The sequence below is a fragment of the Mobula birostris genome, chromosome 23, assembly GCF_030028105.1.
Source record: "Mobula birostris isolate sMobBir1 chromosome 23, sMobBir1.hap1, whole genome shotgun sequence".
In the NCBI taxonomy this organism is placed as follows: Eukaryota; Metazoa; Chordata; class Chondrichthyes; order Myliobatiformes; family Myliobatidae; genus Mobula; species Mobula birostris.
This window is the reverse complement of record NC_092392.1, coordinates 15337998-15353932: the sequence shown is the minus strand read 5'-3', so window position 1 is coordinate 15353932 and position 15935 is coordinate 15337998. Positions and strand designations below refer to the sequence as shown.

Below are 15935 nucleotides of genomic sequence, written 5' to 3'. Positions count from 1 at the left end.
AACAAATTGCTTCTATTACGATTGCTTCTATCATATTCTGTTACGATTTAAAAGTGGGAGAGTAAGTATTAAACAAGTACCTATACCACTGTATTGTTTGCCAACGTAAATCTGGTCAAGTTATTCAAACTGATATGACCAAACTATTTTGGTTTAAGATAATGAAATTAGTGACCTATTTCCCTATTTGCAGCTATAAAATCTCCGCCTCAAGATTGCTCAGATCTTTATGAACAAGGAATTGAGAAAAGCGGCATCTATGAAATTGCTCACTGTCCAAATAAAACCTTTCAAGTCTATTGTGAGATGGAAAGTCTGAAGGGAGGCTGGATAGTTCTGCAATCTCGCAAAGATGGTAGTGTTGATTTTAATCGAACCTGGACAGATTACAAAAATGGATTCGGGAACCTATCAACAGAATTTTGGCTGGGAAATGACAAAATACATTACCTGACAACATCCAAGAAGGTGATTTTAAGAATTGAAATTGAAGATTGGAATGGAGTCCAAAAATATGCCGAATACAGTCAATTCTCTGTTGCAGATGAAAAGGACCAATATCGTCTGAGTATTTCTGGTTACTCTGGCACAGCTGGTGATGCAATGCTTTACAATGAAAAATATAACCATAATCAAAAATACTTTACCACCAAGGACAAAGATAATGATATGTACCCTTCAGGTAACTGTGGAGCCTATTATAGTTCTGGCTGGTGGTTTGATGCTTGCATGGCAGCCAACCTCAATGGTAAATATTATAAAAAGTATTACAGAGGGATCAGAAATGGGATCTTTTGGGGCACTTGGTATAAAATACAAAGTGAAACTCTGAACGGCTATCGACATGCTTTCAAAACAGTAAGAATGCTCATCAGGCCAAAAGAAATTGTGCCATAGATACAAACCAATAACTAAGGTTTCCAAAAGCAATAAAAATCCAGTGGTAGAACTTTAAAATTAAATAAGAAAATGTAGGAGATACTCAGCAGGTCAGGCAGCATCTACAGAGAAAGAGAGAGTAAATACTTTAGTTCAATAACCTTGCATCAGAACTGGAAAAGTGACGTTTTACCCATTGGCCTGAAATGTTAATTCCGTGTCGCTCTTCCTCCACAAATGCAGCTATTTCTTGTATTTTGTATTTTTATTTCAGAAGTTCCCAAAAGATTTGTTTAAAAATAAATTTAGCTTTACTTTGAAGCTGCCAGAATTGATCACGTTAAAATATCAACTGCAAGTTGAATTCACTGATCAACATTTGGTTATACGTTGTTAAAATAACCAAATTTTGAAAACTCAGTACAACCATCTGCTGATACTCTTGTGAGAACTTTAGCACTTCTGACCTAAGATAAACTACCCCATCCCAAGGTCTTCCGATTGTTATAACACTGGAGATACCTGGCTCTTATTTTCTATCACTTCCTTTGAATCAATACCATTTCCATTATGTCAAATTGCCTCTCTGAAATCAGGTCTTAGTTGAGTTAACATACCTTCCAGCCACACTGGGAAGACTGGAGCCGTCATATTCAATTCTGCTGCAAAATCTTCTCCTTTGCCACAGTTGACCAACATATTATAGTAACTGGACTGTGCAAACAGTGTCTTCCTCGACCAACACTGGCGTTCCTATCCTTTTTCTCAAGTCTTCTTACTTTCATATCCTTAGCTCCTCCTTCAATAAGTTCTTGCATATTTTTGACACTTCTTGAATTTATTTCTCACAACTAACCTTTCAAATTCCACCTTACATTAGCTCTAATTTATGAAACTTGTTCATCCTATTTCTTGTTGAATTAATCTGATTTAATTATACAAAATTTTAATTTTGTACTGTGGGGTACCATGGTACTGTAGTAGCTAGTGTGATGCTATTACAGTTCGGGACGTTGGAGTTCGGAGATCTTTTCCAACACAGCTATAAAGGAGTTTATGTGTTCCTCTCCGTGAATGTGTGGGTTTCCTCAGGGTGCTCTGGTTTCCTCCCACATTCCAAAGACGTACTGGTAAATAGGTTAACTGGTCATTGTAAATTGTTCTGCGATTAGGCTAGGGTTAAATAGGTTGGTTGCTGGGTGGTGCAGCTTTTTGGGCTGGAAAGGTCTGTTCTGCACTGCATCTCTAAATACATACATACATAAAATTTCTAAAGGATTTTATACAACATATTAGGATAGAATTGTATCATCCATTGAAATTGGGGCAGGATCTCAAATAATGGGTGGACCATTCAGAATAGAGATGAGAAGGGAATTCTTACCTTTGGAATCTTTGGAATTCCCTAACCAAGAGGACTGTGGACGCTGATTCACTGAGTCTGTCAAAGCATAGTTTGATATATTTTGGGTGCTAAGATGATGAAGGGATATGGGGTCATTTCAGGAAATTGGCACTGAGGTAGAAAGTCAGCCGTGATCTTAATGAATGGCAGAACAAGCATGGAGGGTCAAACGGCTTCCTTTTCTTATGTTCATATGATCTAAACAGGATCATTTAGCAGTCTCCTCTTTAATCTCCATTAGATACCCATTCTTCAATGTAGTAAATTTTACTCTTACTTATCTTTGGATACCTGCACAATCTTGCCCCGTTAATTGTTTGTTTTAATCCATCTCCAATACCCTCAGCGCTTTTTACAGTGCCCTCCGATAGATTCCTGTTCTCCTTTCCCTATCACCAATGGCAAGGTATTCCACTTCTTTTCACACCAACAAGAGCCTCATCAAAACCCATCACGTCAACTATTTTAATCTTCTTAATTTCCCTGCGTTATGTTACAGGTTGCTTTTCTTTTTAAATTACCTTGGGAAGTTAACGTGTGATTTTAAAAAGCTAGTTGTTAAGAAGAAGAATATATAATGGAAAAATGTGTACATGGGGATGTAAAATATATTTCTACTTGTTATTGTGACTGTAGATGAGGTAGAACAGCCATTGGTTGCAGAGCAAACAAAGAGGTGAGGCCCAAGATTTCATTCTTGGTCCAACCTGGATACTGTGCTTTCTATGCGGCTCCAACTCTAAACTACAGTTGGGTTGAAATTTTCTGGAGAAAAAAGGGTGAAGGAACTCATCAGTTGCGGCAGCACCTGTATGGGGAGGGGAAATGTTGGCGTTTTGTATCGAGGTCCTGCATCAGGACAGCTGTAGGGTCTTAACTGAAATGTTGACAATTTTTCTCCTCTCACAGATGCTACTCAATCACTAAGTTTCTCGAGTAGTGTACTTTTTGCTCCAGATTCCAGCTTTTGCATTCCCTCATCTTTTCAAGCGGTGCACAGCGACTTTTTTAAATCATCCGTTTTGTATTGTTTTGTTAGGGAATTTCAGGTCAATGTCTAAGCAATCCAATAGGCTTTATGAACCTATGAAAGGTTTTTTTTCAGAACATAAATAATGGTACATAAATAATGATACATAACATAAATAATGATTTATCATTCTAACACCAGCAGAATACTAATTGCAATTAGTAAAAAAAATTAATCTAACTTTGTTGTATACTCGTTAATAGATTCCTTTTGTACTTGTTGCACTCCTTATATTGTTATTGTAATGCTCATGCAACGTTAAAACAATACTTTGCAACAAATTATTCAGCAATTTAATGATAAAGAGAGCATTGTATCTATGTAATTCTTGCAAATTTTTGGCAAAGTAGTTAAAAGAATCAAAATAAACTGCTGTTTACAAAAGATGTGTGTAAAAAAGTGAACTTGAATATTAACTTTCATTATGATGTTTCTATTGCAAGCTCCAAGAACTTCCACAGATCTGTAAAACTACTAAACATTTTGATAATAAAATAAACAGCATATGGTGACTTGTGTTTGATCCATTTCATTTACAATACATAATGTCATTTAAGGACAAAAGGTTCTCCCACCACTTTGCCACCAATTTCATCCTCAACTACAGTTTTGTCACATTTTCTGAAGGTGGGTTATAATGTATGTAGCATGGCTATCTCTATATTGGCGACACCAAGCATAGATCAGGCAACCATTCTGCATAGTACCTGCACTGTCTGTAACAGCCATCTTGAGCTTCCGGTTGCTGGTCATTTTAACTCCCATTCTCATTCCCACACCACCCTTCATGTCCTTAGTCTTTTCCACTGCTATGTTGAAGCCAAACACACCTCATATTGAGCCTAGGATATGAGGCATGAAACCAATGGTACAAACATTGAATCTTCCAGTTCAAGTAATCCACCCCCCCTTGTATTATTTTCCTACTCCCACCAATCACCCTCTCTCCTCATCTGGTTCCACATGCTCAACATCCCTCCCTTATCTGGTCCTACCTATTACTTACCAACTTCAGTCTCTACACTTCCACCTCCCCTCTTCCACCTGGCCTCATCTGCCTATTATCCCCCGCCCCCCTTGCAGTTGTTGTAAACAATGAGATGCAGTAGTGTAAAATAAATGATAGTGAATTGGAAGCCTATATTCAGCACTTCTCCCAACTCTTAAGATTACTGAGGAACAGAAGTAAAAGCTAGGCAATGATATAAAATGAGCTGTCAACTGGACAAAGTTAAAACTGTTCTCAGGGAGCTTCATCCAACCACAATTGAGGATATGCAAAGTTCCCAACCAGACTTCAAACCCACAGAGCATCAATTAGTGCAAAATTAGAAGAGAACTTACTTCATCTAAGCACTGAAAAGCTGGACTGGTAGTCATATCCACAGTTTGCTCCTCTTGAATATCTGTAGTTGGAGCAACAGCTGTGATGACTTCCTCATCTTCATCAATCTCTTCATCAGATACATCAGGAATCAATTCTTCCCCTCCACTCATTTTATCTAGAGAATGAAAAAATATATCAATGAAGTACACATCACTGAGGATCTCACTTGGTCTGTACATAGTGGCTGTGTGGTGAAAAAGGCACAACATCACCTCTTTGACCTCAGATGGTTGAAGAAGTTTGGCATGGGCCCCCAAATCTGAAGAACTTTCTACAGGGGCACAACTGGGAGCATCCTGACTGGCTGCATCACTGCCTGGTATGGGAATTGTACTTCCCTCAATTGCAGAACTCTGCAGAGAGTGGTTCGGACGGCCCTGCACATCTGGAGATGTGAACTTCTCACTATTTGGGACATTTACAAAGACAGGTGTATAAAAAGGGCCCAAAGAATCATTGGGGACCCGAGTCACTCCAACCATAAACTGTTCCAGCTGCTACCATCCGGGAAATGGTACCGCAGCATAAAAGCCAGGACCCACAGCTTCTTCCACCAGACTTAATTCATGCTGACACAACAGTATTTCTATGTTATATTGACTATCCTGTTGTACATACTATTTATTATAAATTACTATACATTGCACATTTAGACGATGTAGCATAAAGATTTTAGTCCTTATGTATATGAAGGATGTAAATAATAAAGTCAATTCAATTCAATTCAAGACTGCTCACATACTTCAAATGAAGCCTCTCCAGTGCTTTTTAAAAGTCTCAACAATCCAACAGATTTGTCAGGCAAGATTTTCCCTTGTGGAAACCAAGCAGACCACGGCCTATTTTAACATGGTCCAGTTCTGGAGGAAGCTTCAAGATACAGCAACCCCATAAAACAGACCCCTCATCCTCCCAGAAGAAGTTTGAAGAATTTTAAATCCAGGATTGGGCAGCGCTGATTTTTTTCCCCCCTCTGCCACAAGACACCTTGTCTTTGCCCACAAACTTTTGCTTGACATTTCTCAAAACACATCATTTTATACCTTACAAGCTGCCGTTCCTTACAGAGTCTTTGGGGCCACAGCTTCTCGGTCGTTTACGGCTAGCGCTCAGCATTTCCATGGTAACCATTCTCCCGAACCCTGCCTTTCCATTGGTCAGATGGGGCGTCGCTTTGGGACAGTCAAGGGTAGGTCCCCGGAAAACCGATCGGTTACCTTCTCATCGAACCGGCCACCCTTATGAATCTGTAAATACAGTATATGTTAATTTTGTTTTAATACGCAAACCACGCACATACTGCTGTAGTTTTAAACAACTCCATGATATTAGTTAATATTATTTTTAAAAACTGAGTTGTATCAGTTTTAAACAACTGTACTGGTATAGCTCTTTCACTAGAGTTCTATACTGCTGAGAAGTTGACAATGCTAAAAGTCCTCTTTTATGAAATGGCTGTGAAGTTCAGTCATCCTCAGTATTTATCAGCAAACTTTTTAAAAAAAATTCATAGTCATAGTCGGCCTGGAACGGCTCCCGCATTGCGTTCTGGGAATTGTAGTTTACCCTGATGAGGTGGCTGGAGTGCAGAGACTTCAACTCCCAGCATCCCCTGCTCCGCGCTCAGCGAAACAACAACAACAATCGTGACTGCAGATCGGCCGTGAGAGAGTTGTCCTGTCCTGGGCGCAGCATGACTTTGCTCGTTGTATTTTGCCACAGAGCCCGTCGAGCGGTATTGCTCAAGGAGGGGGCCTGTGTGATCAGCCGCAGTTTTCTCTGTGCAGTGCCCAGGAGGCCTCTGGCTCATAATCGAAGCCTGGGCTCCAAACAGAAGGGCAGTGCCTTGAAACGCTGGACCATGCTGGTGGATCCGTTCAGTTCCTTAAAGGTCCGCCTGCCCTGCGATGTGTCCGTGAAGGCGTTGGATCCGCATGGTTACCCAGCAGCTGACCGCGCTTTTGTTGAGCTCCTTTCCCCCAACCAAGCTGAAAACCTGGACGATGTTCTGGTGCAGTATGATAAGGCTCGTAAGCAGATGCTAGTGGTTTCAGAAAACATTAGCAGTGATGCTCGTATTGATCTGATAACTCCGGTAAAGTTCGGTGAGTAATTATTTGCAATTTGAAACTGTCTGAACAGTTTACTAATTTTAATCCAAAACAATTAATGCAGGCGAGCAGCATCTGTGAAGGGAAGAAATTGTCTATATTGATGATCAGAACAACTGGGAAAATGACAAAAATGTCTTCAGTTGCAGAGGATGGATAGGACAAAGATAGATCTTTGTTCTATTTATCCTCTGCCATTTAAGAGAAATAGTTTTTCCTCGTTGTCAAGGTTTTTGACATGAATCATTTAACTCCATTTATCTTTCCCCAGATGCTGCCCTGCCAATTAAATGTTAGAGTATTTTCCAACTTTATTTCAGATTCCAGCATCTGCAATTTGACTTTCAAACATCCTGTTTAGTATGTTGTGATATTGCTTAAAACTATTGAATCAAAATTTTGTTTTGCAGATCTGGATATTAGTACATTTCAGAAAGGATGCGTTAAAATTAAAAAAATGGAGTGTGATAACTGCTATGTGGAAACTGAGAAAGGGCACAGTATCTTGAATTCATTAAAGGTATAAGTAAGCATTCTTAATGTTTATCTTATAGTCCTTTTTATTTCTTAATTTAAAGTGCTAATAATTTCTTTCAATCCCATATGCAAGATTATTGTTTTTAAGTAATTAAAGTATTGTGTAAAGTTGAATCAACAAAGTTATTATAACTCCATAGCACAGGGGTCCCCAACCTTTTTTGCACTGTGGACCGGTTTAATATTAACAATATTCTTGCGGACCGGCCAACCGGTGGGGGGGGGGGTGTTAATCACGACCGGAATATAGGTGATAAGTCAACTATAAGTCACTTATAAGTTTATCTAATGAATTTAATATTAAATACACAGCGCATATTTTCCTCGCATGAATATAGTGATAAGCCAATTATAAGTCACTTATGGCATAACAAATGTAGAATATTTATTTAAAAGAGTAAAATCTGTAGGGGGAAATAAACACATAAGTTCTAATAATTAGATTATGAAGACACGCAGTCCTCTTTTATTGTCACTTAGTAATGCATGCATTAAGAAATGATACAGTATTTCCTCCGGTGTGGTATCACAAAACACAGGGCAGACCAAGACTGAAAAAAATACTAACAAAACCACGTAATTATAACATATAGTTACAACAGTGCAATAGTACCATAACTTGATGAAGAAGTCCATGAGCACAGTAAAAGTTCAAAGTCTCTCAAATGTCCCACACCTCACGCAGACGGGAGAAGGAAAAAAAACTCTCCCCGCCGTACCCGACCACAGTCTGACTCTGAGTCATCCGAAAACTTCGAGCTCTGATCAGCTCTCCGACACCGAGTACTGAGCGCCATCTCTATCTGAACGATTCGACCTCCTTCTTGGTCACCAACAGCAGGCAAAGCCAGGGATTTTGAGGCCTTCCCTCCGAAAGATTCCCGACCGTGCAGTAACAACAGCAGCGAAAGAGCGTTTCAGAAATTTTTCCGGATGTTCCTCTGTGCTTTCACGTCCCTCTCCATCAAGGATTTTAATTAAGGAAAATCTTTTAACCTGCACCTATGTATTATGCAAAAAAAACCTTTGTAAATGACAAGGTACTTCATGAGAGCATTGTCAAACAAAGTTCATTTATTTATTTAGAGATACAACGTGAAATAGGCCCTTCTGGCCCTTTGAGCCGTGCCGGCCCCGGTTTAACCCTAACCTAATCATGGGACAGTTGGCAATCACCAAATAACCTACTAACCGGAGTGTGGGAGGAAACGGGAGCACCTGGAGGAAACCCATGCTTTCATGGAGAGGACGTACCGACTCCTTACGGATGACGTTGGAATTGAACTACGAACTCTGATGCGATAGCGCCGTGCTAACGGCTATATATGTTACCACAGAAATATTGTGATGAGCAATATTAAACTGATAGATTTTAAAGCATATTTTGAGAAGAGAGAAGGAGGAGTTCTGCAGCTGAAGACTTCAGCAACTGAATACATGGTTGCCAATGGTGGATCAGTTGCTGAAGTAAGAATTCACCTGTGATTGGAAATGAAGAAAGCCAAAAGCGTGTTGGACTTGAAGGCTGAAAAGTTCTTGGAGTTGGAACTGCAGATTGTGATAACACAACCTTGCATCCTAGATGTTGATCAGAGATATCCATAATATATGAAGTAAATAAATAACTGTCTACTGTGTAGAACGATACTTTCCTGGTAATACTAAAATTTTTAAGTTGAGTTGGTGATGTTTCCTACCTCAACAACAGTTTCTTACTGCTTGCACCTGCTGACAATTTTGAGCATTAAGGAAGGATCTCCACCAGGCTGCAGTTAGGAGTAGAGAATCAAAGGTGAGCAGTGGAGTTTTCCTGCTGTGAGATCTTAGATTATGAGGACACACAGTCCTCTTTTATTGTCATTTAGTAATGCATGCATTAAGAAATGATACAATGTTTTTCCAGAATGGTATCAGGAAAACACATGACAACCCGACTTAAGAATGAACAAAAACCATGTAATTATAACATATAGTTACAACAGTGCAAAGCAATACCGTAATTTGATAAGAACGGACCATGGCACGGTAAAAGTCTCAAAGTCTCTCGAAAGTCCCATCATCTCACGCAGATGGTGAACCTCCAGCACCGCCAACTTCCCGATGCAGCATACTGGAAGCATCCGACCATAGTCTGACTCCAAGTCCGTCCGAAAACTCTGAGCCTCCGACCAGCCCTTCGACACTGAGCACCGAGCACCATCTCTGCCGAGCGTTTCAACCCCGGCCCCGGCAACAGGCAATAGGCAAAGCCGAGGATTTGGGGCCTTCGTCTCCGGAGATTCTCGATCGCACAGTAGCAGCGGCAGCGAAGCAGGCATTTCAGAAGTTACTCCAGGTGTTCCTCCGTGCTTCTCACAGCTGTCTCCATCAAATCCGGATTGTGCATGGCCCCCTAGTTACACATACGATATTCATTTGGAACGGCTGCGCGCACTGCGTCGCGTTGCCATCTTCTCCCTCCATGTCTGGTTGAGAATCCTGATGTAATATAACTTCTGAGAACAATGTAACTGCTGTGCCATAACTTGTCAATGTGAAATAATCAAAATATTATACGTAGATCTTTAAACAATAAAAAAGTAGCGTTATTTAATCTGTATCAATCTGGTTAGTAGTAAATGTACAGAAACATGGTTCCTATGTGAAAGAGATTTTGTTAGAAAATTACGGTTGGCAAGACACTACTGACTTACCCATTAGATCATAAGAGAGAAACGGGCCCTTTGATCCATTAAGTTCACTTCAAGTTCCATTTAATTTTTAATGCATTCCATACTCAACTTGCCCTCTCCCCATTACCCTGCCCAGATTCCTCCACTTGCCACACATACAGTCACAGGCTAATGTGCAAACTCCACGTGATGGCACCACAGGTATAGTTTGGACCTGGATTGCTGGAGTCATGGAGCAGCAGTTCTATTAGGGCCTATGTTGCCCCTAAAATATAAAAATAATACACAACTTTAGAACAGGTTAACAATGGCAAGGTTGTGACAAAAGAGAGAATAGTTGGAGTATTTTGCTGATTTGTTGCTGCAAGAAGTTCAGTAGACAATAGACAATAGGTGCAGGAGTAGGCCATTCGGCCCTTCAAGCCAGCACCACCATTCACTGTGATCATGGCTGATCAACCACAATCAGTACCCTGTTCCTGCCTTCCCCCCAGATCCCTTGACTCCACTATCTTTAAGAGCTCTATCTAACTCTTTCTTGAAAGCATCCAGAGAATTGGCCTCCACTGCCTTCTGAGGCAGAGCATTCCACAGATCCACAACTCTGGGTGAAAAAGTTTTTCCTCAACTCCGTTCTAAATAGCCTACCCCTTATTCTTAAACTGTGGCCTCTGGTTCTGGACTTCCCCAACGTCGGGAACATGTTTCCTGCTTCTCGCGTGTCCAATCCCTTAATAATCTTATATAATCTTCAAGATTTCTTCTCAAAGGAACATTGTAGACAGTTTATGGATTATTATCAATTGTTACTATGGCATTCTTACTGCTGAATGCATAACTGTGTAAATCTTGAAATCAAATAAATTAAATTGGGAATATTAATGTGGGCTGAATTAATGTTGAACTAGTCAAGTAAACAAAATGCCTCAAATGGTGTCGGTTATAGCTACAGTAACCCAAGCCTGATCCTGACCTCTGTTAGAGTTGCATACAGGTGTCCCCCGCTTTTCGAACGTTCGCTTTACGAAGCCTCACTGTTACGGAAGACCTACATTAGTACCCTGTTTTCGCTTTCAGAAGGTGTTTACATTGTTACGAAAAAAAAGCAGCACGCGGGGAAAATCAGTGCACGAAAAAATCAGCGCGTGATAAAAGGCCCCGAGCAGCCGTTCTCCCCCGGATTCGGAACTGCATTCTCGCTGGCGTTGCTTAAACACGTGCCTGTGAGCAGCCATTTGCAAGATGAGTTCTAAGGTATCGGAAAAGCCTAAAAGAGCTCGTAAGGGTGTTAACACTTAGCGTAAAACTAGACATAATTAAGCGTTTCGGTTGTGGTGAACGAAGTAAGGACTAAGTGAGTTTGGCTTGTGGAAGCTGACGAACATGATGTTGAAGAGGTTTTGGCATCTCATAACCAAGAACTGGTAGATGAAGAGCTGATGCAATTGGAAGAGGAAAGGATAACAATTGAAACTGAATACAGTAGCGAACGGACCGAAAGTGAAGTTGTCCGGGAACTGAACGTGAAGCAACTGCGTGAGATTTTCGCGAAGAGCTGATGCAATTGGAAGAGGAAAGGATAACAATTGAAACTGAATACAGTAGCGAACGGACCGAAAGTGAAGTTGTCCGGGAACTGAACGTGAAGCAACTGCGTGAGATTTTCGCTGCAATGATAAAGTACGACTTCAATTTTGAAAGGGTACATAGGTTTAGGGGATATATGCAGGATGGTTTGAGTCCTTACAGAGAACTGTATGATAGAAAAATGCGCGAGGCTCAGCAGTCAAGCAAGCCTTCCACATCAGCCACAGCAGACGATGAACCTCGACCCTTGACATCGAGGCAGGCAGTCATAGGAGAAGATGAGCTGCCTGCTCTAATGGAAACAGACGACGAGATGACACCCCAGTGTCCCACCACCCCGCGATTCGCAGACAATGCAGCGGTAGCCGGGAGGCACACAGCACATCTTTAAGAAAAAAGCCGAAATAAACATGCTAATTAATTAGATGCCACCCGACATGTAATTGATTAGCATGTTTATTTCGACTTTTTTCTTAAAGATGTGCTGGATGCCTCCCGGCTACCGCTGGACCTCTGCATGCTTCGCGGTTTGGTATCTGTCGGCGGCCTGGAGGGTGGGGGCCACTGCACCACCCAACCTGCGACGGCTCAGTCTAATACACCATCATCAGTGTGCTCGGCGCTGAACCAATTCCGGTAAGTGATACTACACTGTACATACATTATTTCTACTTTATATAGGCTGTGTATTTTTACGTGTTATTTGGTATGATTTGGCAGCTTCATAGCTTAAAGGTTACTGGAGAGCGCTTGCGCCGTGTTTTTGCCAACAGCGCTTGCGTGAGATTTTCTGCAGACGGCGCTTGCGCGAGATTTTTGCTACGGAGAACAGTGCAGTAATGATTGTGGAAAAGTATTTCTACTTTATATATAGGCTGTGTATTTATCATATCATTCCTGCTTTTACTATGTTACTGCTATTTTAGGTTTTATGTGTTATTTGGCATGATTTGGTAGGTTATTTTTGGGTCTGCAAACACTCACAAATTTTTCCCATGTAAATAAATAGTAATTGCTTCTTCGCTTTACGACATTTCGGCTTACGAACCGTTTCATAGGAACGCTCTACCTTCGGATGGCGGGGGAAACCTGTATTCTCCCAGTGACCATGTGGATTTCCCCCAAGATGCTCTGGTTTGTTCCACACCCCAAAGTTCTGTGAATTGATTGGCCACTTCAAATAGCGCTTAATGTGTAAGTGAGTGATAGAATCTGGATGAGTTATTGGGAATGTGGTGATAATAAAATAGGATTAGTTTAAATGCGTTCTTGATGGTGGCGTGGACCTGATGTGCCAAAGGTTCTGTTTCTATATTGCATGAATCTTGACCTTAAGGATTTTTTTTTAGCTATACCTAAATTACATGAACTTGCCATGAGGTGGCATGATTCTCTTATATATAAAACAATAGATTGAATACTTGTATAGAAACTAGGTTAAAAATCACATTCCCAACTAATAATTATGTAAGACAAAAAAAAAGCTTGCACAACTTAAGTTTAGAGCACACATTTTACAGCTATTTGTAGTGTGAGATAGCCAGGGAATGGAATCATTATTTTTGCTTGCAAGTTTTAAGAGGCAGCAGAGAAAGCCTCAAGGTGGCTCTGGATGAAGAATGCAAGTCCACGGGGATCTGCAGCGCATGCTCCCTGAACACAAGTTGTGACTGAATTGCCGGGGTGAGGGTGTCTGATTTTGAAAGACCCAAAACACCCGATGGTTACATCATTGAAAATGTGTTCAGAGCATCGTGAGATGTATTCTTCAAAAAAAAGTTTGCTAAAATCTCAAGATAGACAACATCTGCTGAATCTCTGGGTCACAGATTTCTTCAATAAAAATGCCACTCTATGTGTGAGGGGGGTGACGGGTTTTCAATTTAAAAGTTTCCTACAAGCATTTATATTTTCAGTATTGTATAAAATACTGAAAATATAACTGTTAATATTTACAGTGAATTCTAGTTAATTGGGCCATTGGTTAATCAGGGAAGCTGCTTATTTGGGCCAACTCTTAAAAAGTAAAAACTAATCGAGAAAATTGCTGGGATTCTCTTTATTTACTTGGGACACTATGCCACTTAATTGGCAAGAGACTTGCCAAACAGGTTCTAACTAACATCAGTCATGCATTTGCGTGGCCATTCAACACTAGTGCTTAGAGCAATTAGCGGCAATTGTGTGTGTTTGTGTTCAAAAAGCAGCAAAGCAGCAATTTTTTGTCATGATAGTTGGCGAGAAGTGAGCAGTAAAACAATTCAGAACTGTTTTGCTCACTACGGTTTCAAACATTCAGGCTTGGAGATACCAGAAATGTCTGGGAGTGAAGATGAAATTTTTTCACTACTTCAACAAGTTAGGAACTATGAAAAATTTTAAGGTATTGACAATTGTCTTGAATGTTACAATGAAACTGAAGATTTGGAGAATACAGTTGTCGATAGCATTGTATGAAGGTAACCCATTATCTGTACTAGCTGTCTGCGCTGTTTGTTCATTGCGTACACTGGGTGAGTTCCTCCGTTGATAACTATTAGGAACCAATACACAGTTTTATAGTACCGTAGTAGTATTGATAGTGTTCTAATTTGTTCTATATTTCATTTAGATACATAATTTGTTACTCAGTTTGTCTTTTTATATCTTTATAACTATTTCTATGAAACTTTGGCTAATTGGGGCAGCCGCTTAATTGTGCCAAAATGCTCTGATACTGATGTGTGCCAATTAACCAGAATCCACTGTATTCCGAGATAATAGTTTTAATTTCACTTGTCATCAAGCAGTTTTGTACTAATATGCTGTTATTAGTAATTAAAAAGTTCAAAGTAAATTTATCGTCAAAATTACATGTATACCCCCACATACTCTACCTTGAGGTTCATTTTCCTGCAGGGATTCACAGTAGAACAAAGAAGTACAATAAAATCAGTGAAAAACTACACACAAAGACTGATAAACAACCAATGTGCAAAAGGTGACAATCTGTGCAAATTCAAAAGTAGTAATAAATAAGTAAATAAATAATACTGATAACATGGGTTATAGAGAACTTAAAAGTGAGTCCATAGGTTATGGAATCAGTTCAGATTTGAGGTTATTCATGCTGGTCAGGGGCCTGATGGCTGAAGGGTGATAAATGTTACTGAACCTGGTGGTGCGGGACCGCCTTCCCAATAGCAGGGGCGTGAAAACAACGTGGCCTGGATGGCGAAGGTACTGCTTTCTTGTGGCAGGGCCACAAATTTCAAAATTGAATTTTGAAAGAAAGTTCAAAGTATTTTAAGGTCTGGTCCCTTTTAAGTTGCTCCCATCAACAATTAAAATGTGACACCGTGGAATTATGTTAATTAATGTTCACAGGTGTAGTGAAGTCAGTGTGAGAATTTTCATGCAGCGTTGTCCTACAGTATGATCTCCATTATGTTGAAGGATGAAACAGAATGAAGGTCATTATTTTAGAATAGAAGACTGGGCAATCTGGCTTAAAACATCTGTATGTTTACTAAAGTAAACTTAATTAAATTAGTCAAGCCAGCTGGATTGCTATTAATGGCCTGATGGTTTGTGTTTTCTGAGTTGTAAAATAAAGCTACTCCTCGCTCCAAATTGATTCACAAAGAGTAGGCAAAACTTCAACTTATTTATTAGTAGTTAGTGCTGACATTGATTGAGGTTGGGAATTCAACTTCTATTGCAGAAAAATAGCCCAGGGCTGTTGCTCATTTATTATTTTTATGCACTTTCAAGAGTCCAAACCAGGGTTCCCAAACTTGATTACGCCATGGAGCCTTAACCGAGGGCTATTGGGAACCCCTGATCTAGACTGCTATCGTGAAAATTTGCTGAAAAATTTCTAGAAAATTAATCCATACCAATTAAAGGTAAACACGAGGAATTCTGTAGATGCTGGAAATTCAAGCAATACACATCAAAGTTGCTGGTGAACGCAGCAGGCCAGGCAGCATCTCTAGGAAGAGGTACAGTTGACGTTTCAGGCCGAGACCCTTCATCAGGACTAACTGAAGGAAGAGCTAGTAAGAGATTTAAAAGTGGGAGGGGGAGGGGGAGATCCAAAATGATAGGAGAAGACAGGAGGGAGAGGGATGGAGCCAAAAGCTGGACAGGTGATTGGCAAAAGGGATATGAGAGGATCATGGGACAGGATGCCCAGGGAGAAGGGGGGGGGAACCCAGAGGATGGGCAAGGGGTATAGTCAGAGAGTCAGAGGGACAGAGGGAGAAAAAGGAGAGAGAGAGAGAGAAAGAATGTGTGTATATAAATAACGGATGGGGTACAAGGGGGAGGTGGGGCATTAGCGGAA

At 40.4% G+C, this 15935-nt stretch overlaps 2 protein-coding genes across 5 annotated transcripts in view; one reads left to right on the top strand and one right to left on the bottom strand.

The window, feature by feature from the left end:
• ccdc146 (coiled-coil domain containing 146) overlaps positions 1-5918 on the bottom strand; it is a 125010-nt gene extending 119092 nt beyond the window's left edge. The window contains exons 1-2 of one of the 2 annotated variants that reach the window (XM_072241620.1): positions 5745-5918; positions 4659-4816 (exon numbers count right to left, since the gene is read on the bottom strand). In XM_072241620.1, coding sequence (XP_072097721.1) covers positions 4659-4811 — 153 coding nt within the window. In that variant the 5' untranslated portion in view covers positions 4812-4816; positions 5745-5918. Of the gene's footprint in view, positions 1-4658; positions 4817-5744 lie in introns of those variants that run through there. The other variant, XM_072241621.1, reaches the window with a different exon arrangement.
• Positions 1-15935, top strand: part of fgl2a (fibrinogen-like 2a) — a 74504-nt gene that overhangs the window by 2346 nt on the left and 56223 nt on the right. The window contains exons 1-2 of one of the 3 annotated variants that reach the window (XM_072241626.1): positions 6312-6806; positions 7223-7332. In XM_072241626.1, coding sequence (XP_072097727.1) covers positions 6395-6806; positions 7223-7332 — 522 coding nt within the window. In that variant the 5' untranslated portion in view covers positions 6312-6394. Of the gene's footprint in view, positions 1-193; positions 3822-6311; positions 6807-7222; positions 7333-15935 lie in introns of those variants that run through there. The other 2 variants (XM_072241623.1, XM_072241624.1) reach the window with 2 other exon arrangements.